This window comes from Peromyscus californicus, unplaced genomic scaffold, assembly GCF_007827085.1.
Source record: "Peromyscus californicus insignis strain IS unplaced genomic scaffold, ASM782708v3 Scaffold_7__1_contigs__length_154581171, whole genome shotgun sequence".
NCBI classification, from domain to species: Eukaryota; Metazoa; Chordata; class Mammalia; order Rodentia; family Cricetidae; genus Peromyscus; species Peromyscus californicus.
Window position 1 is genome coordinate 14742327 of NW_026294595.1, and position 17838 is coordinate 14760164.

A 17838-nucleotide genomic window follows, 5' to 3' on the forward strand; every position below is an offset into this window, starting at 1 on the left:
TTTGCAAGGTTTTGCTTTGTTTGACAGCAGGTATGGGTTGAGGGGGCACACAGGCCTGACCCCCGTGTTCCGTTTGACCATGTGAGGAGACCCACGGCAGTGCTGGTGGTCCTGGGGGACCAGCCAGAAGAGCTCAGCCGGAACCACTGGCTTCGAGGCTTTGTGTTCATTTCGCCTTCGGCCCCTTCTCGATAGGCTTCCCGATGTCCTTCCCCCGGAGCTTGAGGCCTGAAACGAGCCAGCAAGATGCTGACCACTCTGCAGCTTCCTGCACCTACCCAACCTCCCTGCTCTCCTTGAGCTTTCCATCATTGCCTACTGGCATCACAAGGCCTTCACATGGAGGGCTGCTTTCACATCTGACATTAGAGTGTGGGCCAAGCATCTCATAAAGGGTTGAGGACCAGGCTGGTGACTCACACCAGCAATCCCAGAGCTCAGGAGACTGAGGTAGGAGGACTGATGGGAGTTTGAGGCCAGCCTGAGCTACAGAGAGACTATATAAAAAATAAAATCTAAGCCAGACGTGGTGGTGCACGCCTTTAATGCACATAGGAGGCAGAGGTAGGCAGATCTCTGAGTTCAAGGCCAGCCTTGTCTACATAGTGAGTTCCAGAACAGACAGAAAAAAAACCAAAATAATAATAATAAATAAAATCTAAAAAGATGAGCAGACAGACATCTTGATCTCTTGTCCCAGCAGAACTGGAACACTGCACTGGGCCTCCATGGAGGTGCACTGGAGAAGTAAGTGTGTGCCATGTAGGCACCCTGAGGGCAGTGTGTTCTGGCTGGATGCTAGCTATAGAAGGACCCAGACACCATTTCCTTAGGGTTCTGGAGTCTCACCAATCCACCAATCCTCTAGCCTTTAGGCAGGAGTCTAGTAGTATGACCTCAAGAGGACAGGGGCCTGCCACCTCAGCCCTCGCCACCCCTCACAGAAGGGCAATGCCTCGTCCAAAGACTGCCAGGGAAGACACTCACCGATGGCTCTCTCAATTTTGCCCAAAACCTGGTTATTCGGAATGGCCCGTCCACTTTCATAGTCTGCGATGACTTGCGGCTTTTCATTGATTTTCTGAAGAAAAGATGCACCTTAGCCATACTATAGCTCAATAAGATGTGTTGTAGAAGCCAGGAGAGGTGCCCACAGGCAGCCATTTTTGTTTGGGGTCCCTGGTACCCCCATACAGACAAGTCTTGAGCAAGAGAGAGCTACAGCTTCTCTGACCTAGCTTTCCCAGAGGATTTGGGGTGTGCTAGGGTAAGGTCCCAAAGCTGCCATGCAGTAAGCCCACCTTCCCTATGCTGTCTAAGCACCTGTCCCCTGTCCCCACTCCATAGCCGCAAAAAGCCTCACCGTGGCCAGGTCCTTCTGCGTCAGGCCCTTGCTCTGCCGGCCCCGCTGAATCACTTTGCCCACCTCCAGGGTCACCCTGTCGTGATGCAGCTCCTCTGTCTCCCGGTCTAGCTTGGCTGTGTTCTTAGTGATGGAATGCTGCTTGTTCTGGCCAGCAGCCCCTGGAGGCAATGTGAGCAGAACAGAGCAGAGATGGTTTGCAGTCAACATGGGGGAAAGAATTTCAAATGGAAACCAGACTGACAGGATCCCAGGCCCAGCTGACCTGGACTTCAGACCTCAGAGCCCTGAATCTGAATCTTCCCACAGTGGTGAGAAGAAGGTGGAAAGTTAACAGTCCCTGCTGACCTCACACCACCCAGAGCTGCACGGACAGGTCAAGAATATTTCCTGGCTGCCCAGGTCTCTGTTCCTGACAGGTCCCCAGGGCACTACCCAACCATACCATCAGGCAAGCAATCCCACAGCACATCCTTGCTTTGCAAGTGGAAACTTGAGTACCTACATTTCTTGGATGTCTCCACATCTTCTCCTCGTCTCTGAGCTGCTAAGATGGCCTAGAAAACCAGAAAGTGGTTTTCAATCAAAAGGTGCTTTTGGGGCGTGTGGGGCACAATTTGGGCAGCTGTTTGCCAACCACATGCTAGGTGTTCTAAAAGACTGACACACAATGCTAGGTGAAACAATCCAAAGTCATCACAAGAGGCTCCTCCACCCCACTCTGGTTTCACTTCCCATGTTTTTTGTTAATCCATGGTCAGCTTTAGTTCAGAAATGTTAAATTCCAGATAATAAACAATTCATAATTTTGAAATTTTGTATGTTCTGAAAAGTGTGATGTGGTCTCGTACCATCCCCATTGAGACATAAAACCATGCCTCTGTCCAGCTGTGTCCATGCTATGTCCATGCTATATGCATGCTACCTGCTTCTGACTCATTTACCTGGCAACCTCTTTGGTTACCAGATAACTGCCAAGGCACCAAAACAGACTTTACGTTCAAGAAATCATGATGTAGGAGCCTGATGCTACCTTAAAATGGCTGTGTGGTTCACATCACTTTAGGGCATCAAATTAGATAAGGTATAGTTTCATACCATCCCTAAAAGAAGAGGAATGTAGGAGCCTAAGAGACAACTCTTATTACAGTGCACTGTTATAACAGGTTTTTTTCCCAAACTTTAGTTACGACTGGCCCTTTTTTGGATGTATTTATTTTTATTTTACACGTATGAGTATTTGCCTGCATATATGTCTGTGTACCACATTCATACAGTGCCCACAGAGGCCCGAAGAGGTGTTGGATCCCCGAGAACTGGATTTCTGACAGGTGTAAATTGCCGTGTTGATGTTGGTACACAAACCTGAGTCCTCTGCAAGAGCTGCAAGCACTCTTACCCACTCTTAGCCCTCTCTCCAACCTTATTACTATTTCTTACTGTGCCTCATTTATAAACTTGGTCATGGTTATATGTGAGTAGGAAAAAACACAGTACATACAGGATCCAGCACAACTCACAGTTTCAGGCATCCACTGAGCAGCCTCAGAATGTGTCCCCAAAGAAACAAAGGTACACTGTACACAAACCCTCAATACCCAAATACCCAGATAATGTGCATTAAACTACTGCTAAAAGAACCAACTCACTTCTACACTAAAACAGGCTTGAGCTGGGTGTGGTGGCCCACAGCTGTGACTCTAATACTCAGAAGGCTCGGAAGGGAATCCAGGCCAGTGTCAGTTACGGGGCAAGACTTGCTTAGTATTAAATACACAAGGTCCTGGATTCAATATCAGCACTACAATAAATAAATTATACATTTACATACATATGTGTATATACATACACGTGTGTGTGTGTGTATATATATACACACATATATATGTGTGTATATACACACATATATATGTGTGTATATGTGTGTATATACACACATATATGTGTGTGTATACACACACACACACACACACACATATATATATATATATGCATATATATATATATATGCTAGCAGGTTCTTTATTGAAAATAGACCTATTTCTCTTCCAAACCCTGCTATAAAGCAGGAAGGAGTGGAATGCTGGCCTGGCTTCCTCAGCCAGTATGACTCCTAATGAGAGATGACACACCCCACAGAACCCTGTAGTCTCCCTGGAAACAGGACCACTAATAGTGATGCCTGGGTCACAGTCACTGAGTATTAATATAATGTTTCAGAAAAGTGGCCTGTGAGCCATTATCTGTGTAGTATGTTCCGACTTTCTACACACTTGTGATGACTCCAAGTTCCCTTGAAAAGGACTGGGAATTTGGCTTCGACTATGCAGCAAATAAAGCCAAAGCTGGTCAGTACTATTCAAGGTACCATAGCACTCAGGGCTCAAGAAAGCAGAGTGCACCTATGGAGAGGACACTCGGCCACAGGAGACCACCACTGCCTCAGACAGCACTCTTTATAGGCTCAGATCGCATGAGTGCGCTTCATGGACACCAAGCCACCAGTGATGCCAGGACAAGCTGATACCAGGTAAGGACAAAACCTTCAGCAAGAAGTCTGCCCCTGCCCTGGCTCCCAAGTCTCCTGTGCCTAACGACCCTGCTCCCCACCCCACATTTAGTGACCAGCCAGGTTCTCTGACCTACTCTTGCACCTGTCCTCAACCGTTTCCATCTCCATCCAGGTCCCCACCCAGGCCTGTCCCAGTCCAGAGCTCAGGTCACATCCCATCCCCCAACCCCTGACCCTTGCCCCAGCCTCGCCCAGGTCAGCTGCCCTCTGCTCCAGTCTTTCCCCCTACTTCGTCCCCACCTGTTGTCCCACAAGGTCCCCACCCTCGTCTGTTCCCTTCGGGTCCCCACCCACTGGCGGATTCCCCAGACTTGGCCCAGCGACCCACAGCGCACCGCGCGGCCCCGCCGCTTCCCGCCGCCCCCCGCCGGCTGGGCACCTGCTTAGACTTGGCCTGTGCGGCCGTGGGGCCCTTCTTGCGCAGCACCGTCACGGTGTCCCAGTCGCTCTCGGCCATGGCGCGGCGGGGGCGGCGGTCCGTCCGGCGGCTCTGGCAGCTGCTCGAGACCCGGCGCGGCAACGCGACGTCCCTTCGTCGCCTCCCCGCTTCCGGCGCCTGCGCCGCGGTCCCGCCCCTGGCTCCCATTGGTCGGTGGTCCCAGGAGCCGGCACTTCCCGAGCTTCGCGGCCAATCCGAGCCCGGCTAGTCTAGGGACCCGCCGGGGCTGCCCACGGGCGGCGCATGGAGGGCGACGTCTGATCTTCGCCACTGATCTAGTCTTCGGTTTATGGGGATAGGAGGGGCAGAGCGCCTGGGCCGGGAAGAAGGTGGGGTCCAAAGGGAGCGGAGAGGGATCTTAGAAGAGAGAAGAGCAGAGGGGACCTGGAGAGAAGATGGGAGGACCTAAGGAAGTGGAGGACCCAGACAGGAGAGTGGGGGACCCAGACAGGAGAGGAGAGTGGGGGACCCAGACAGGAGAGGAGAGAGGAGGAAGAGAACCTGAGGGAAGAGTGGGGACCTGTGGGGGAGCTGGGGATCAGAGGGAAGGAGCATGGGAATCTGAGAGGAGAGTGGGGAACTGGGCGGAGAGGGGCGCAGGCGACACCCGCCCCTCATGCTAGCACCGGTGCTGTCCTAGTGGAGAGAAGGGAGTACAGATCCTACTGATCCCAGCGGGTCTCCACTACATTCCTTCTGAGCAACCTGTGCCAGCGTCCCCCACACTAGTCGGTACACTGGTACACGTGTCTTCCAGGCCACGCCTTTGGGGGTCCTGAGATAGAATTCAGGTTCTGCTGAGCTGCAGCTTTGCACTATACCAGCATTTTGAAGTTCTGGTCCTTTGGAGGTGTGCTGGGGGCGGGCGGGGGGTGGAGAAACAACAGTTGGCAAATTTTGTGGGCTCTGAAACATGTGAACCTTAGATGGCTTTCTTTGGAATACAAGAAAACAAAATTGGTTTAAAAATAAAAACTCAGGGCGATGGTTGATGCACACCTTTAATCCCAGCACTCGGTAAGCAGAGGCAGGTGGACCTTTATGAGTTCAAGGCCAGTCTGGTCTACAGAGCAAGTTCCAGGACAGCCAAGGCTGCACAGAGAAACCCTATCTTGAAATAAAGATTAAATATCTCACCTTTGTAACACCAATACTTGGAATGTGGAGACGAGAGGATCAGAAGTTAAGTTTCTCTTTAACTACATAGCAAGTTTGAGGCCACCCAGGGCTACATGAAACTCTGCTTGAGAGAGAAAAAAGTGGTTATAGAGGGGCTTAGGTGATTAAGAGCATTTGCTGCTTTTGCAGAGGACCCAAGAACACCCACATCAGGTTGTAGCTCCAACTCCAGAGGGATTGATACCCCTTTCTGGCCTCTGAGGGCACCAAGCACACATGTGGTATACAGACAAATAGAAAGGCAAAATGCCCATACGCATAAAACAAAAATGAAACACACACACACACACACACACACACACACACACACACACACACACACACACACACAGAGCTGCCTGTTTCTGACTTCCAACTGCTGGGATTAAAGGCATGTGCCATCAGTCTGGGTACCAAAAAATAATACTTTTTAAAATTTTAAAAATGGGGGGTGGCTTGGCAGTTAAGAGCACTGACTGCTCTTCCAGAGGACTTGGGCTCAATTCTCAGCACCCACAAGGTGACTCACAGTCATCCCATGGGATCTGATGCCTCCTGGCCACCACAGACACTGCACACATGTGGTGCATAGACATTCATGCAGACAAAATGTCCATAAATATATAAAGGCTCAAAAAATGTGTTGTTTTGAGACAGGGTCTCACTATGTAACTTTGGCTAGCTTGGAACTTGATATGTAGACCAGGCTAGCCTCAAAAGTCACAGAGAAGCACATGTCTCTGCCTCCCAATTACTAGGATTATAGGCTTGCACCACCACTACTGACTAAAAAATTTTAAATCTTAACAATAAGTTACAGAAAAATATTTTTTTGCCTGATGTGCATTTATTTTCAATTTGGGGAGAGATGGTGTGTATGTGGAAGTCAGAGGACAACGTTTAGATTTTATTTTTATGTGTTTGAGTGTTTGGGCTGCATGTATATGCACCACTTACATGTCTGTGCAGGTCAGAAGAGGGCATCAGATGCCCTGGAAGTGGAGTTCGAGAGGGTTTAAGAGGCTGAGTGTGGTTCCTCACACCTTTATTTTTTATTTTTTTGTTTTTTCGAGACAGGATTTCTCTGTAGTTTTGCGCCTTTCCTGGAACTCACTTCGTAGACCAGGCTGGCCTCGAACTCACAGAGATCCGCCTGCCTCTGCCTCCCAAGTGCTGGGTTTAAAGGCGTGCGCCACCACCGCCCGGCTTCCTCACACCTTTAATCTCAGCACTTGGGAGGCAGATAGATCTCTGGGCGTTCCAGGCCACCCAGGGATACACAGTTGAGGGCCTGACTCAGAAAATAAAAAATTATGATAATAATAGTAATATAAATTGTACACATCTCCTTATGCTTTTGCTTGCTGTTTTCAGCTGTGTTCTCTCTGATTGCCTTGTTAGGATTTTTGCAGAATTATTTTCTGAAAAGAATAGAAAGATGACTCAGTCATCTTCCTAGTTTTTGACAGTTTTCTCCATCAATATCAGCATTAGCTTGAGAAAACTCAAAACTTCTCACTGATGTAATCACTGTAGCAGACACTACAGGCTTGGGGCCCTGACTTGGGGTTTCTGTTGCTGCACTGAAACACCATGACCAAAAGCAAGTTGGAGAGTCTTGTATAATTTTAGAGGGACCAGCCTTAATATTATACATCCCAGGGGCTCAGGGGAGAACTACGAACGGCGAGGAATCTCAGCACACCAAACTCTTAGTCCAGTCATTTATTCTTTTTTTGTTTGTTTGTTTGTTTGTTTGTTTGTTTGTTTTTTGGTTTTCCAAGACAGGGTTTCTCTATATAACTTCACCTTTCCTGGATCTTGCTCTGCAGGCCAGGCTGGCCTCGAACTCACAAAGATCCACCTGCCTCTGCCTCCAGAGTGCTGGGATTAAAGGCGTGCGCCACCACCGCCCCCAGTCATTTATTCTTCCAAATCTTCTTCTCTGTCCCGTGCCCTGGGAGTCCCGGTATATATACACTTACATACAAGCAGTAATCCCTTGGCAGTGCAAAGCCAGGCTTCCAGGGTCAAATAGAGGGGTGATAAGAATCACACAGAGGGGCAATAATTGTTAATTGTCATTTGCAACCCAAAAGGGAAGTGACTAATGGAGAAATGAATTAACTAAAGGCTAAATTCAGGTAATATCTAAGAAGAGGGATCTTATGTGCTCAACTATAATCTTAAATGTGATTGGTGGAAAATGTTAAGAATCTATAAGTTGCTAGGTCAATGAGAGAAAATAAAACTGTCTTCTTTTTTCCTGTGACTCCTATCTATCTAAGCTATCTGCCGTTTTTTTCTGCAGGGTGGGGGAAAGTGTGCTCGGTTGCTAGGCAACCTGTGTACAGGTAGATGCCTCTGGTGATAGTTAAAGGGAGATCTGGAACTAGAGGTAAGATTTGGGAAAGGAGGAAGTTAAGCTTAATTGGCACATCCACCAGGCCTTCTCAAACAGGTAGCCTGGATGCTTAAGTCTGTTCTTAGAGAGTACAGAGGTATCTCTGAAAAAGTACTTTCCTCCATCTGGGGATGGACCTGGCCAGATGCTGCCAATGATGATAATTACAGGGAAGCTTGAACTGGGGTTCTGGTTATGCATAGCTGTCAGCGCAGAAGGTTATCTAAATAGTCCTAGAAGTGGTTAGGTACGGAGTTAGAGGTCTATAAAGTTAGTAAGGCTGTAAGAAAGGAGGGTCCGAGCTAAACCGTGTAAAGCTATTACTTAAGGTCCACCTGCCCTGGATGGTGTCTCCTTGTGGATGGTGGTCTGGACTGTTATTTCTGTTAGTCCTTGAAAGTGGCTAAGGGAGATATCTGATTCCAGTACTGAAAGGGGAGAAACGGATGGGCTGGGGGCGGGGAAGGAAGCCTTTCCTGAGGCTGTTCTCCAAATACCCTGAATGTATATGTCCAAGGAGTGATCAGTCCACACTGTTAGCACTTCTTAGGGGAAAATCAATTGGGAAAACTATGAAGGCACACATGACTTTCATAACAGAAGACAGCTGATCTATAACAAGCCAAGTAACACCAAATGCTCCTTGGAATTTGGCTGCTTCTGAAGGAATTCCTTGATGCCTTCAGGTAGTGGCTTTGCCATAACCAGCTGAGTTCTTATGATATATTCCTGCGGCCTGTAGCAGGAGAGGAAAGGGTTTATTTGGCTTACACTTCCAGATCATAGCCCATCACTGGAAAAGGTCAGAACAGGAACTCAGGAGCTGATGCAGAGGCCATGGAGGGGTGCTGCTTACTGACTTGCTCCCCATGGCTTGCTCATCCTGCTTTTTTTTTGGTTTTTTGAGACCAAGTTTTCTCTGTGTAACAGTCTTGGCTGTCCTGGACCTCTTTATAGATCAGGCTGGCCTTGAGCTCACTGAGATCTGCCTGCCTCTGCCTCCCAAATGCCAGGATTAAAGGCATGTGCTACCACCGCCCAGCTCAGCCTACTTTCTTATAGAACCCAGGACCACCAGCCCAGGGATGGTACCACCTGTTATGGTCTGGGCCCTCCCCTGTTGATCACTAATTGAGAAAATGCCTTACAGCTGGAGGCATTTCCTCAAATGAGGCTCCTTCCTCTGATGACTCTACCTTGTGTCAGGTTGACACACAAAACTAGTCACTATAGTCCCTGAAACTAGAATTCTGATAAATACAATTCCATCCATGAATGAAAACACATCCATAGTGTAGTAAATTGAACTCGCATCTTTCAATGAGACAGATTTTTGTTTGCTTTGTGTTTTGCGGACAGGGTCTCACTATGTAGCTCAGTCTAGCCTCCTCTCTCAGCCTCCTGAGTGATGGGAACACAAGTGCCTGGCTGATGAGAGTGTTTCTTTTTCTTTTACATTTTTAAAATTTATTTTGTGTGTGCACTCATGTGTGGGTGGAGGGCTGTACATGAGTAATGCGATGCACTTCCAAGGGCAGCTTTTAAGAGTCAGATCCATGTGGATCCTGGAGATGGAACTCAGGTCCTCAGGCTTGGCAGAAGGTATTTTAATCTTCTGCAACATCTCACCAGCCTAAGAGTTTTAATTCTATTCAGGTGAGAGCAGCATCAATTCTGTTTACATTTTGTAACTTGGATGGATTGATTGGAAAAGACTCAGCACTGGCCTGGCGTGTGCAAAACCTCTTTCTCCTTCACCTCTGGCTGATTAAGTGAGGAGGCATCCTTAGGAGACATGCCTGACTATAAGACATCTTAACCCACTCCTCTTAGTTGTGAGCCACAAGTGCACATAGTCACTGCAAACTGTTTGACTCCAAGAGAGTAAAATGAGGGAGGAGTCCACCTAGATACCTGGTACAGGCTGCAATCTAAGGAATTGTGGTCAGATACCCTATTTGGTGCTTGATATGCATGAACACATTAGGAGGCATCTCCCAGGCTGTGGGTGAGCTCTGCAAGAACAGCTGAGCCAGCTCCATGGTGTATCTGCTTTGGCTAGCTTGGGCTTGGAGAGGACCCCCTCCATCCCCTGCCATTGTTCAAGAGACCCATTGTCCCACATGGCTCTCATCAAGAATCCAGCCCTGATGTTTCCTGCCCAGGCTTGACACCCCCACTACCCTCTAGGCTCAGATAGATGCCATGAGGCTGCCCTCCTTTTCTCTCTGTGGGGTCACTAGGCACTTTCAGTCCCAGCTCAGGGTCTTCCAGTATGTTCCAGGCTCAGAGGTTGCTGCTTTGGAGCAAAGTCTCAGCAGCTAGCATTTGAAACTATATCTACCTCCAGAGACAGTGAGTTCTCTGTTCACAGTATTTAATATAAGCAGGCTGCCAACGTCAGTCACTTAATCATCACACATTTCTGTAGCCTGCTGGAACACAAATTAAAAAGGGTGATTTATTTATTCCTTTCAGGATCTGAGTGCTCTCCAGTCTTCAGTCTGGATACCCATCCTCTCTTCATTCCTTTTTTTTTTTTTTAAGTCAGAGAAATAAACATTGGATGTCTTCCTCAGTTGCTTTTATTTTTAAGACAATCTGTCACTGAACCTAGAGCTCCACTAAACTGGCTTTCCAGAAAGCCCCAGTGATCTTCCTGTCTCCACCTCCCCAGGACTGGAATTATAAATGTTCAGTGCCTACAGGGCTGCTAGGGATCTGAACTCAGGTCCTCAGACTTTCATGGCAACCACTTTACTGAATGACCATCTCTCCAGTCCACCTTTCCTCTTTCCTTCCTTTCTTCCCCCTCCCTACCATTAAGCCATACCCTATTCATTCTCTCTGCCCATCAGCCCCGCCTATCCTTCTCCTGCCTAGCTATTGGTCATTCAGCTTTTTTTTTTTTAAGATTTATTTATTTATTGTGTATACAGTGTCCTGTCTGCATGTATCCCTGCAGGCCAGAAGAGGGCACCAGATCTCATTACAGATAGTGGTGAGCCACCATGTGGTTGCTGGGAATTGAACTCAGAACCTCTGGAAGAACAGCCAGTGCTCTTAACCACTGAGCCATCTTTCCAGCACCCGGTCATTCAGCTTTTTATTAGATCAATCAGGTGCCTTAGGAAGGCAAGGTGAAACAAATGCAACATTATCTTTTCATAATTAAACACACATCCTTACATCATTAAACAAATGCAGCATAAACAAATGCAACAAACCTTTACACAGTTAAAGTAATATTCCACAGCATAAACAAATGTAACATATCTTTACATAGTTAAATATTCCATAACATCACTCTGCCCCCTCCCCAAGATATTTTATTTTTAATTTTGGGTATATGGGGGGGCGGGGGTTGTACATTTGCATGCAGTGCCTATAGAGGCCAGTAGAGGGTGTCAGAGTCCCTGGACCTGGAGTTACAGGCAGCATCACAGTCTACCAATGCAGCCGCTCCTGTTGCTCTGGGCTCTGCTTTGACCTCCTCAGCACTGCAAAATCACTACACTGTGTTTGGTCTCCTCCTCCCTGTGAGGGTATTGGAGAAGCGTTCTAAACAGAAAGCCAGAGGGAACATAGGCAACATCATCTGTTCTCTCCTCTCTCAAGATTCTCAGTTCTGTACTGGCTGTTGCCCAAAGCTTACAGTGGCTTCTATATCCTGTCAGTTCTCTATGGTTTTTCATGGTGGTCAGGCAGGGACCCAACACTGTGTTGTGTAACTGTTTCCTCTGGATTCCCCATGATCACCCATAGGAGACCCTCAGGAGATCAGAACTATTGCCATACCCTCATGTAGAGACGATGCTCACAGGCCCCTTCTTGATGAGTAAGCAGCAAATGGTTGCTGGGGAGGAGATTATGGTGGTATAACTGCCTGTGAGTTGCACAGGGTCTTTCTGGTAATAGAGATGCCTTTGAGTTGCCTACACTCCTGTAAGTGACCCTAATAAACTCACTGTGCATCAAAATGGACTTGGACAGACTTTTTTCTGTGATCTGCCATTGCTCTCGACCTCTTGGGTGAATGAAAATAGTATCCCCAGAAAAAGTCACCTACCACCTTGTCATGAATAAAAGTAGCATTTCTAGAATTTTCTTATTCAACTGTCCCTTGGTCTCTAGCTTTAGGAAAACAGTTCTTTTTTTTTTTTTTTTTTTTTTTTCGAGACAGGGTTTCTCTGTGTAGCTTTGCGCCTTTCCTGGGACTCACTTGGTAGCCCAGGCTGGCCTCGAACTCACAGAGATCCGCCTGGCTCTGCCTCCCGAGTGCTGGGATTAAAGGCGTGCACCACCACCGCCCGGCTAGGAAAACAGTTCTTAAAAAACATTTTTTTAGGGGGCTGGAGAGATGGCTCAGAGGTTAAGAGCACTGACTGCTCTTCCAGAGGTCCTGAGTTCAATTCCCAGCAACCACATGGTGGCTCACAACCACCTGTAATGAGATCTGGTGCCCTCTTCTGGCCTGCAGTCACATATGCTGTATACATAATAAATAAATAAATCTAAAAAAAAAAAAAAACATTTTTTTAAAAGCTGTGCAGTGGTGGCACATGCCCTTAATACTAGCACTTGGAAGGCAGAAGCAGGAGAATCTCTGAGTTCGAGGCCAGCCTGATCAAGAGAGTGATTCCAAGACAGCCAAGGCTACACAGAGAAACACTGTATTGAAAAAACAATACAAAATTTTTTTTTCAGTTTTTTTGAGACAGGGTTTCTCTGTGTAGTTTTGGCACCTGTCCTGGATCTCACTCTGTAGACCAGGCTGGCCTCGAACTCACAGAGATCTGCCTGTCTCTGCCTCTGCCTCCCGAGTGCTGGGATTAAAGGCGTGCACCACCACCACCTGGCTACAAAAATTATTATTATTATTATTATTTTAAGATTTACTTATTTATTTGTTGTGTATACAGTGTTCTGCCTGCATTTATGCCTGCAGACCAGAAGAGGGCACCGGATCTCATTACGGATGGTTGTGAGCCATCATATGGTTGCTGGGAATTGAACTCAGGACCTCTGGAAGAACAGCCAGTGCTCTTAACCACTGAGCCATCTTTCCAGCCCCTTCAAATTATTTTTCAATTATGTGTATATGTGGGGGGGTGCACATGTAGGAACAGGTGCCCACTGAGTCCAGAATCGGGCAATTAATCCCCTGGAGCAGCAGTCACAGACAGTTGTGGTTTGTAGCATGTGCTGTGATGTGGAAGGTTCATCAATCCTTACTGAATACCGTATCTGAGGTACGTCACTGAAGTTCTTCCCATATATTCGTGGGTTCAGAAGAAAACTTTTAAAATTTACTTTGGCAAAAGGTGTTCTGATCCATTAGAAGGAAATATAGATTGGCAAATGTGGCTGAACTGTCTATGGCATCTGATAACCACAAAACAACCAAGTTTTCTCTCTTTATTACACAGGGTCTGTGTACTCCCGGCTGGCCTAGAGTTCTTCTGTCTCAGCCTCTGGAATGCTGGGATTACAGGTGTGCATTGCCGTGCTTGGTTCAAAAGATCAGTTTTGATAAAGTTAAAGTCAAATTCACAAACACTAAAACTCAAAAGAGAAACTGGACTACACTATTATTGGTTTAAGTGCTGCTTTTGAGACCTCCTCCCGTGTACCTCAAACTGCTCTCAAGCTTTCCTGCCTCCTGAGTTCTGGGGTTACAGGCATGCACTGCTGTGCCTGGCTGAATGAGTGTTTAATCCACCCTCAAGTTTACTTTGTGCTCTTTTCACTAGCATGATGGTGCAGAGGAAGCTCAAGGATGGTGATGGAGCTGGCCAAGTGCTGCCAGGCCAATCTTCTCCACCAGCAACGGGGAGCCCCTGCCAGCTGCAGAACGTGGGCTGGAAAGACAGGGATGGGTCTGCGTGAATGGATGGCCGCAGTGAGGGGTTGTGCTACGGTGGAAGAGGAGGTCAGATAGCCTAACATCTAAGGAAGCAGCAGACTGTGTCCAAATTCCGGGGCCAGGGAGAGAGTCTCCATTTGGCCTGTTCTTTGGACCAGGGCATAAGGGCTGAGAGAACGTTGGTGGTGTGCGAACTTTTCCTGGGAGACACATACAGGCGCCTACTCATACCAAATAAGGCACCAACAAGAGATGAAGGTACAATTCCACTGAAGTCCAGCTTGGCAAACCATTGAGTTTATTGGGTAATTACAAAGCATAGCTGAGTGGTTACTTAGAGGAGCAAATCCCAAAACAGCTATAGAAGTCTCACCCAGCACGGATAATGACTTCCTTATGGCTGCATAGACGGAGTCTCCCTTTCAGTTAACCTTTCACATTATATATCCTAGCACCTCCTGAGAACAAAAGACTACGTATATCTGGGGCAGAATTGCATATATCTGGCAGAGGGTGAAGGAAGGAGGGGCTGAGATCTCAGGTCTGTGACCATCCCCACCCAATTCTTCTATGAAGGGATATCAATAGTCTTGATCTTGAAGATCACCTGTGAATAGTCACAGCTGCTTCTGATGCAGGTGATAAGGTTTCTTTCTTTTTTAAAAAAATTTATTTATCTACATGTGTACAGTGTTCTTCCTGCATATATACCTGTAGGCCAGAAGAGGGCACCAGACCTCATTACGGAGGGTTGTGATCCACCATGTGGTTGCTGGGAATTGAACTCAGGACCTCTAGAAGAGCAGCCAGTGCTCTTAACCGCTGAGCCATCTCTCCAGCCCATGATAAGGTTTCTATGCTTGGAGGACAGCATCCTACAACAATAGGAGCACCTATGGAGAATGTGATATGGAGGGACAGGGACACCCAGTTGCTGTGAAGGGAACCCCTGGGCTCTCAAGGGTTGAGATTACACCTGTACATCGCCACAGACCTGTGGCTGCATGGCCTTGGGCAGGTGACTCTAGTTGCTAAGTCTAAGTGGGAGCAGAACTGATACAGGTGTGTGGCAACAACAGTAAGCCTGCCCTGGGGGGTCCCAGTCACCTGTCAGATGCCAAGAAGGTCCTCCTGTCTACGGTCCTTTCAACAATGCTCCCACTCCAGTATCCTCTCTGGCCGGCAGGTGGCATACTTGCTGTTCCCTGAGAAGCTAGGAAGACCTGTGCTCTGCCCATCATCTGACAGCCAGCCATTGTGAATGATGGAACTGGGTCCTGGACCACATGGGTCACAGTTCAGAAATGCTACCATTACATCTTGTACAGATGATAGGTCTGTGGTCGTGAGAACCCAGGGTCACCAAGAAAGTCATCAGCTTTAACCTGAGTCTCTAAGGCCTGAAAAAGGCCCAAGCCAAGCACAGGGAGTGTGGTACAGCCTAGTGCAAAGGGTTGTGGCCAGGCTGGGCCTCTTCAGTAGAGCCGGATCACCAGGACACATGTAAAGCCAGATGCAGTAGCTCATCTCTGTAGTCCCAGCATGCCTATGGCAAGACAGGAGGCAGAGAGAAGAACATTGCTGGAAGCTCACAAGCCAGCTAGCCCAGTCTAAGTTAGCAGTGGCAAACGAGAGACCCTGTCACAAGGTGGAAGGTGAGGGAAGACACCCAAGGTTGTGCTCTGACTTCCACACACATGTTGTGGTACACACTCTCCTGTCCAATCACCACAGTCCACCCTAACAAGCTCTGTCAGCACATGAGGTCCCAACCTGCTTCAATGTGTCACCTCAGCCATCTTCAGCACAAATGCCACCGCGCTCCATGCAGAGCCAAAGGCTCTACTGAAGAGGGGGTTCTTGGCTGCTCCCAGCACTCAGGGAGTGAGCAGGTGCTGTGTGGGTCCTCCTAAGACTGCCCAAGGATCACCCCCAACCTCTGCCTAGCCCTCAGTGGTTGTCTTGCGGGTAACTTTTGCTTTCTTTTTAGCAGGGAGGAACCCACATGGGAATCCCCTGAGCTGTCCAGCAATTACAATGACTCACCCATTTCCCAGCCAGTGAGTGAGGTGAGTCCCCAAGATGTCACCCAGTTTGGTGCTTGTGGGTGGGGCAGTAGTGAGGCCACTTCCCATTCAGGACACCTCCCATCTCTTGACCTGGTCTAACTCTGTACACTCCACACACCAGTCCAAAAAACAAAAAGTGCACACAAAATCTCAAAAGTAGAGAAGTCTAAAGGGACACACTTGTGGTGGCAGCATTGGGCAGTAGACTACGGTTAAGGTTGTTATGGTAATGTCCATCTCTGGCTCGGCTGCCATTAAGGGCAGTGGGCAGTGTCTTGCTGGTGACATTGTTGGTGGATATGGGTGAGAGGAGACCTGGAGGATGGAACAGACACGCATTTTGCCCTCAGGGAAAAGATGCTCTGCTGTGAATAAACCTACTTTCTCTCAGGCTAGGCTGCTAGCTTCTCAGGACACCCTCAGGCCTCTCAGGTGCAGCCTGGAGGAAATACCTCCTTACACTGGTATAGGGGTCTTGAAGAAGTCCCTGCAGTGGGGACTCACTAGTGTGAGTGAGTCCCATGGCTGTTTGCTTGGGGCAAACAGGCTCTAGGAAGCTAACTGACCAATGGCTGCCTGAGTTTGATCAGAAGGGGACAACCTTGCTGTCCTATTGGTGGAATTCCTGATTCAGTTAGGGGAATTCCAACTCCTAACCAAGTAAAGAATGCAGTCAGTGTGGCCGGATCAGTAGCCCCTACTTGAAACAGTTTTCACGGCTGCAGGGGATCTCCTTGTTACCAGGATGTCACCTGGACTCCCCTCAGCTCCCTAGTCCTTGCAGTCTTCATGATATTGCTGCTGTAGTTATTAGGGTCAGAGCCTGTCCCGGCATCCCTAGCAAGCCATGCTCAGTTACTTGTCCTCAATAAGCCAATCAAAGAGAAAAATCACCAGTGAAAAGCAAAAGAGATTTATTCAGTGTGGCCTCATTAGAAAGAAAGACAAAAGCCGGGCGGTGGTGTCGCACACCCTTAATCTCAGCACTCGGGAGGCAGAGGCAGGTGGATTTCCGTGAGTTTGAGGCCAGTCTGGTCTACAGATCAAGTTTCAGGACAACCATGGCTGTTACACAGAGAAACCCTGTCTTAATAAAAGCAATCCAGTGACACAGCCTCCCCCACATCCACCTTCAGGGTCCTGCATGAAGTTTAACTTCAAGTAGAGTCCAGAGTTATGAATCATTAAGTAGGCTGGGTCAAAGTGTGGTCCTGCCCATCACTGACCCATCTCATCGTCTCAGCTCCAGTCCACCCTGCAAGATGGCCTGAAGCTCCAAATCTCTTTCCAGGAGACAAGTTTCTGCTTTGGTTGGCCTAGGCTTCAGCCTTTTCCTTTCTCCTGAATGAGATTCCTGGAAAGTATTTCAGTTTCTTGGGGTATATTAAGAGTCTAATAGCCAAAGAGAAGGGCACAAGTATCTCTCAAAGTCAGTTACAGAATGAACACAGATGAGACTCAGAGAGTACAATGCAGAAGTGTCCATCCTTTTTACATTGTGATATAACATCTACAGGCACTGGGATGCATTCCTGGCCATCCTGGGATACACGCGGCAGGTTGTACATACCTGGTGTAGAAGACTGGTGAGATCTAGTCATTTTGTGTGTATACATATGTGTGTGGTGTTATGTATACATGGTATGTGTGTTTGTGTGTGTGTGTGTGTGTGTGTGTGTGTGTGTGTGTGTGTACCACATATTCAAAGGCCAGACAGCATTAGATAGGGTGCTCTATCACCCTCCTTGGGGGCGAGGGGAGGGGTTCGAGACAGGGTTTCTCTGTGTAGCTTCGGCTGTCCTGGAACTCACTCTGTAGACCAAGCAGGCCTCTAATTCAGAGACCCACCGGCCTCTGCCTCCCAAGTGCTGGGATTAAAGGTGTGCGCCACCGCAGCTTTCATATTCCTGTGAGGTTTCTCCCCGAACCTGCAGCTGGGTTGACATCCAGCAAGCCACCTAATCCCA

General features: G+C 48.0%; 1 protein-coding gene across 1 annotated transcript; it reads right to left on the reverse strand.

Annotated features, from left to right (window-relative positions):
* Edf1 (endothelial differentiation related factor 1) lies at nucleotides 1-4487 on the reverse strand. Its single transcript, XM_052725271.1, has 5 exons — nucleotides 4315-4487; nucleotides 1869-1920; nucleotides 1364-1524; nucleotides 988-1081; nucleotides 1-228 (listed from the first exon to the last, which is right to left on the reverse strand). The coding sequence occupies exons 1-5, from the start codon at nucleotides 4390-4392 to the stop codon at nucleotides 167-169; spliced, it is 447 nt and encodes a 148-aa protein (XP_052581231.1). The 5' UTR covers nucleotides 4393-4487; the 3' UTR covers nucleotides 1-166.
* Nucleotides 4488-17838: the final 13351 nt, after the last annotated feature.

Coding starts and splice junctions, on each gene's coding strand:
- Edf1 (XM_052725271.1), bottom strand. CDS start 4,392: ATGGCCGAGAGCGACTGGGACACCGTGACGGTGCTGCGCAAGAAGGGC. Junction 1,082..1,363: donor CGCAGAAGGACCTGGCCACG/GTGAGGCTTTTT, acceptor TCTTTTCTTCAG/AAAATCAATGAAAAGCCGCA. Junction 229..987: donor CAAAATTGAGAGAGCCATCG/GTGAGTGTCTTC, acceptor GGCTCGTTTCAG/GCCTCAAGCTCCGGGGGAAG.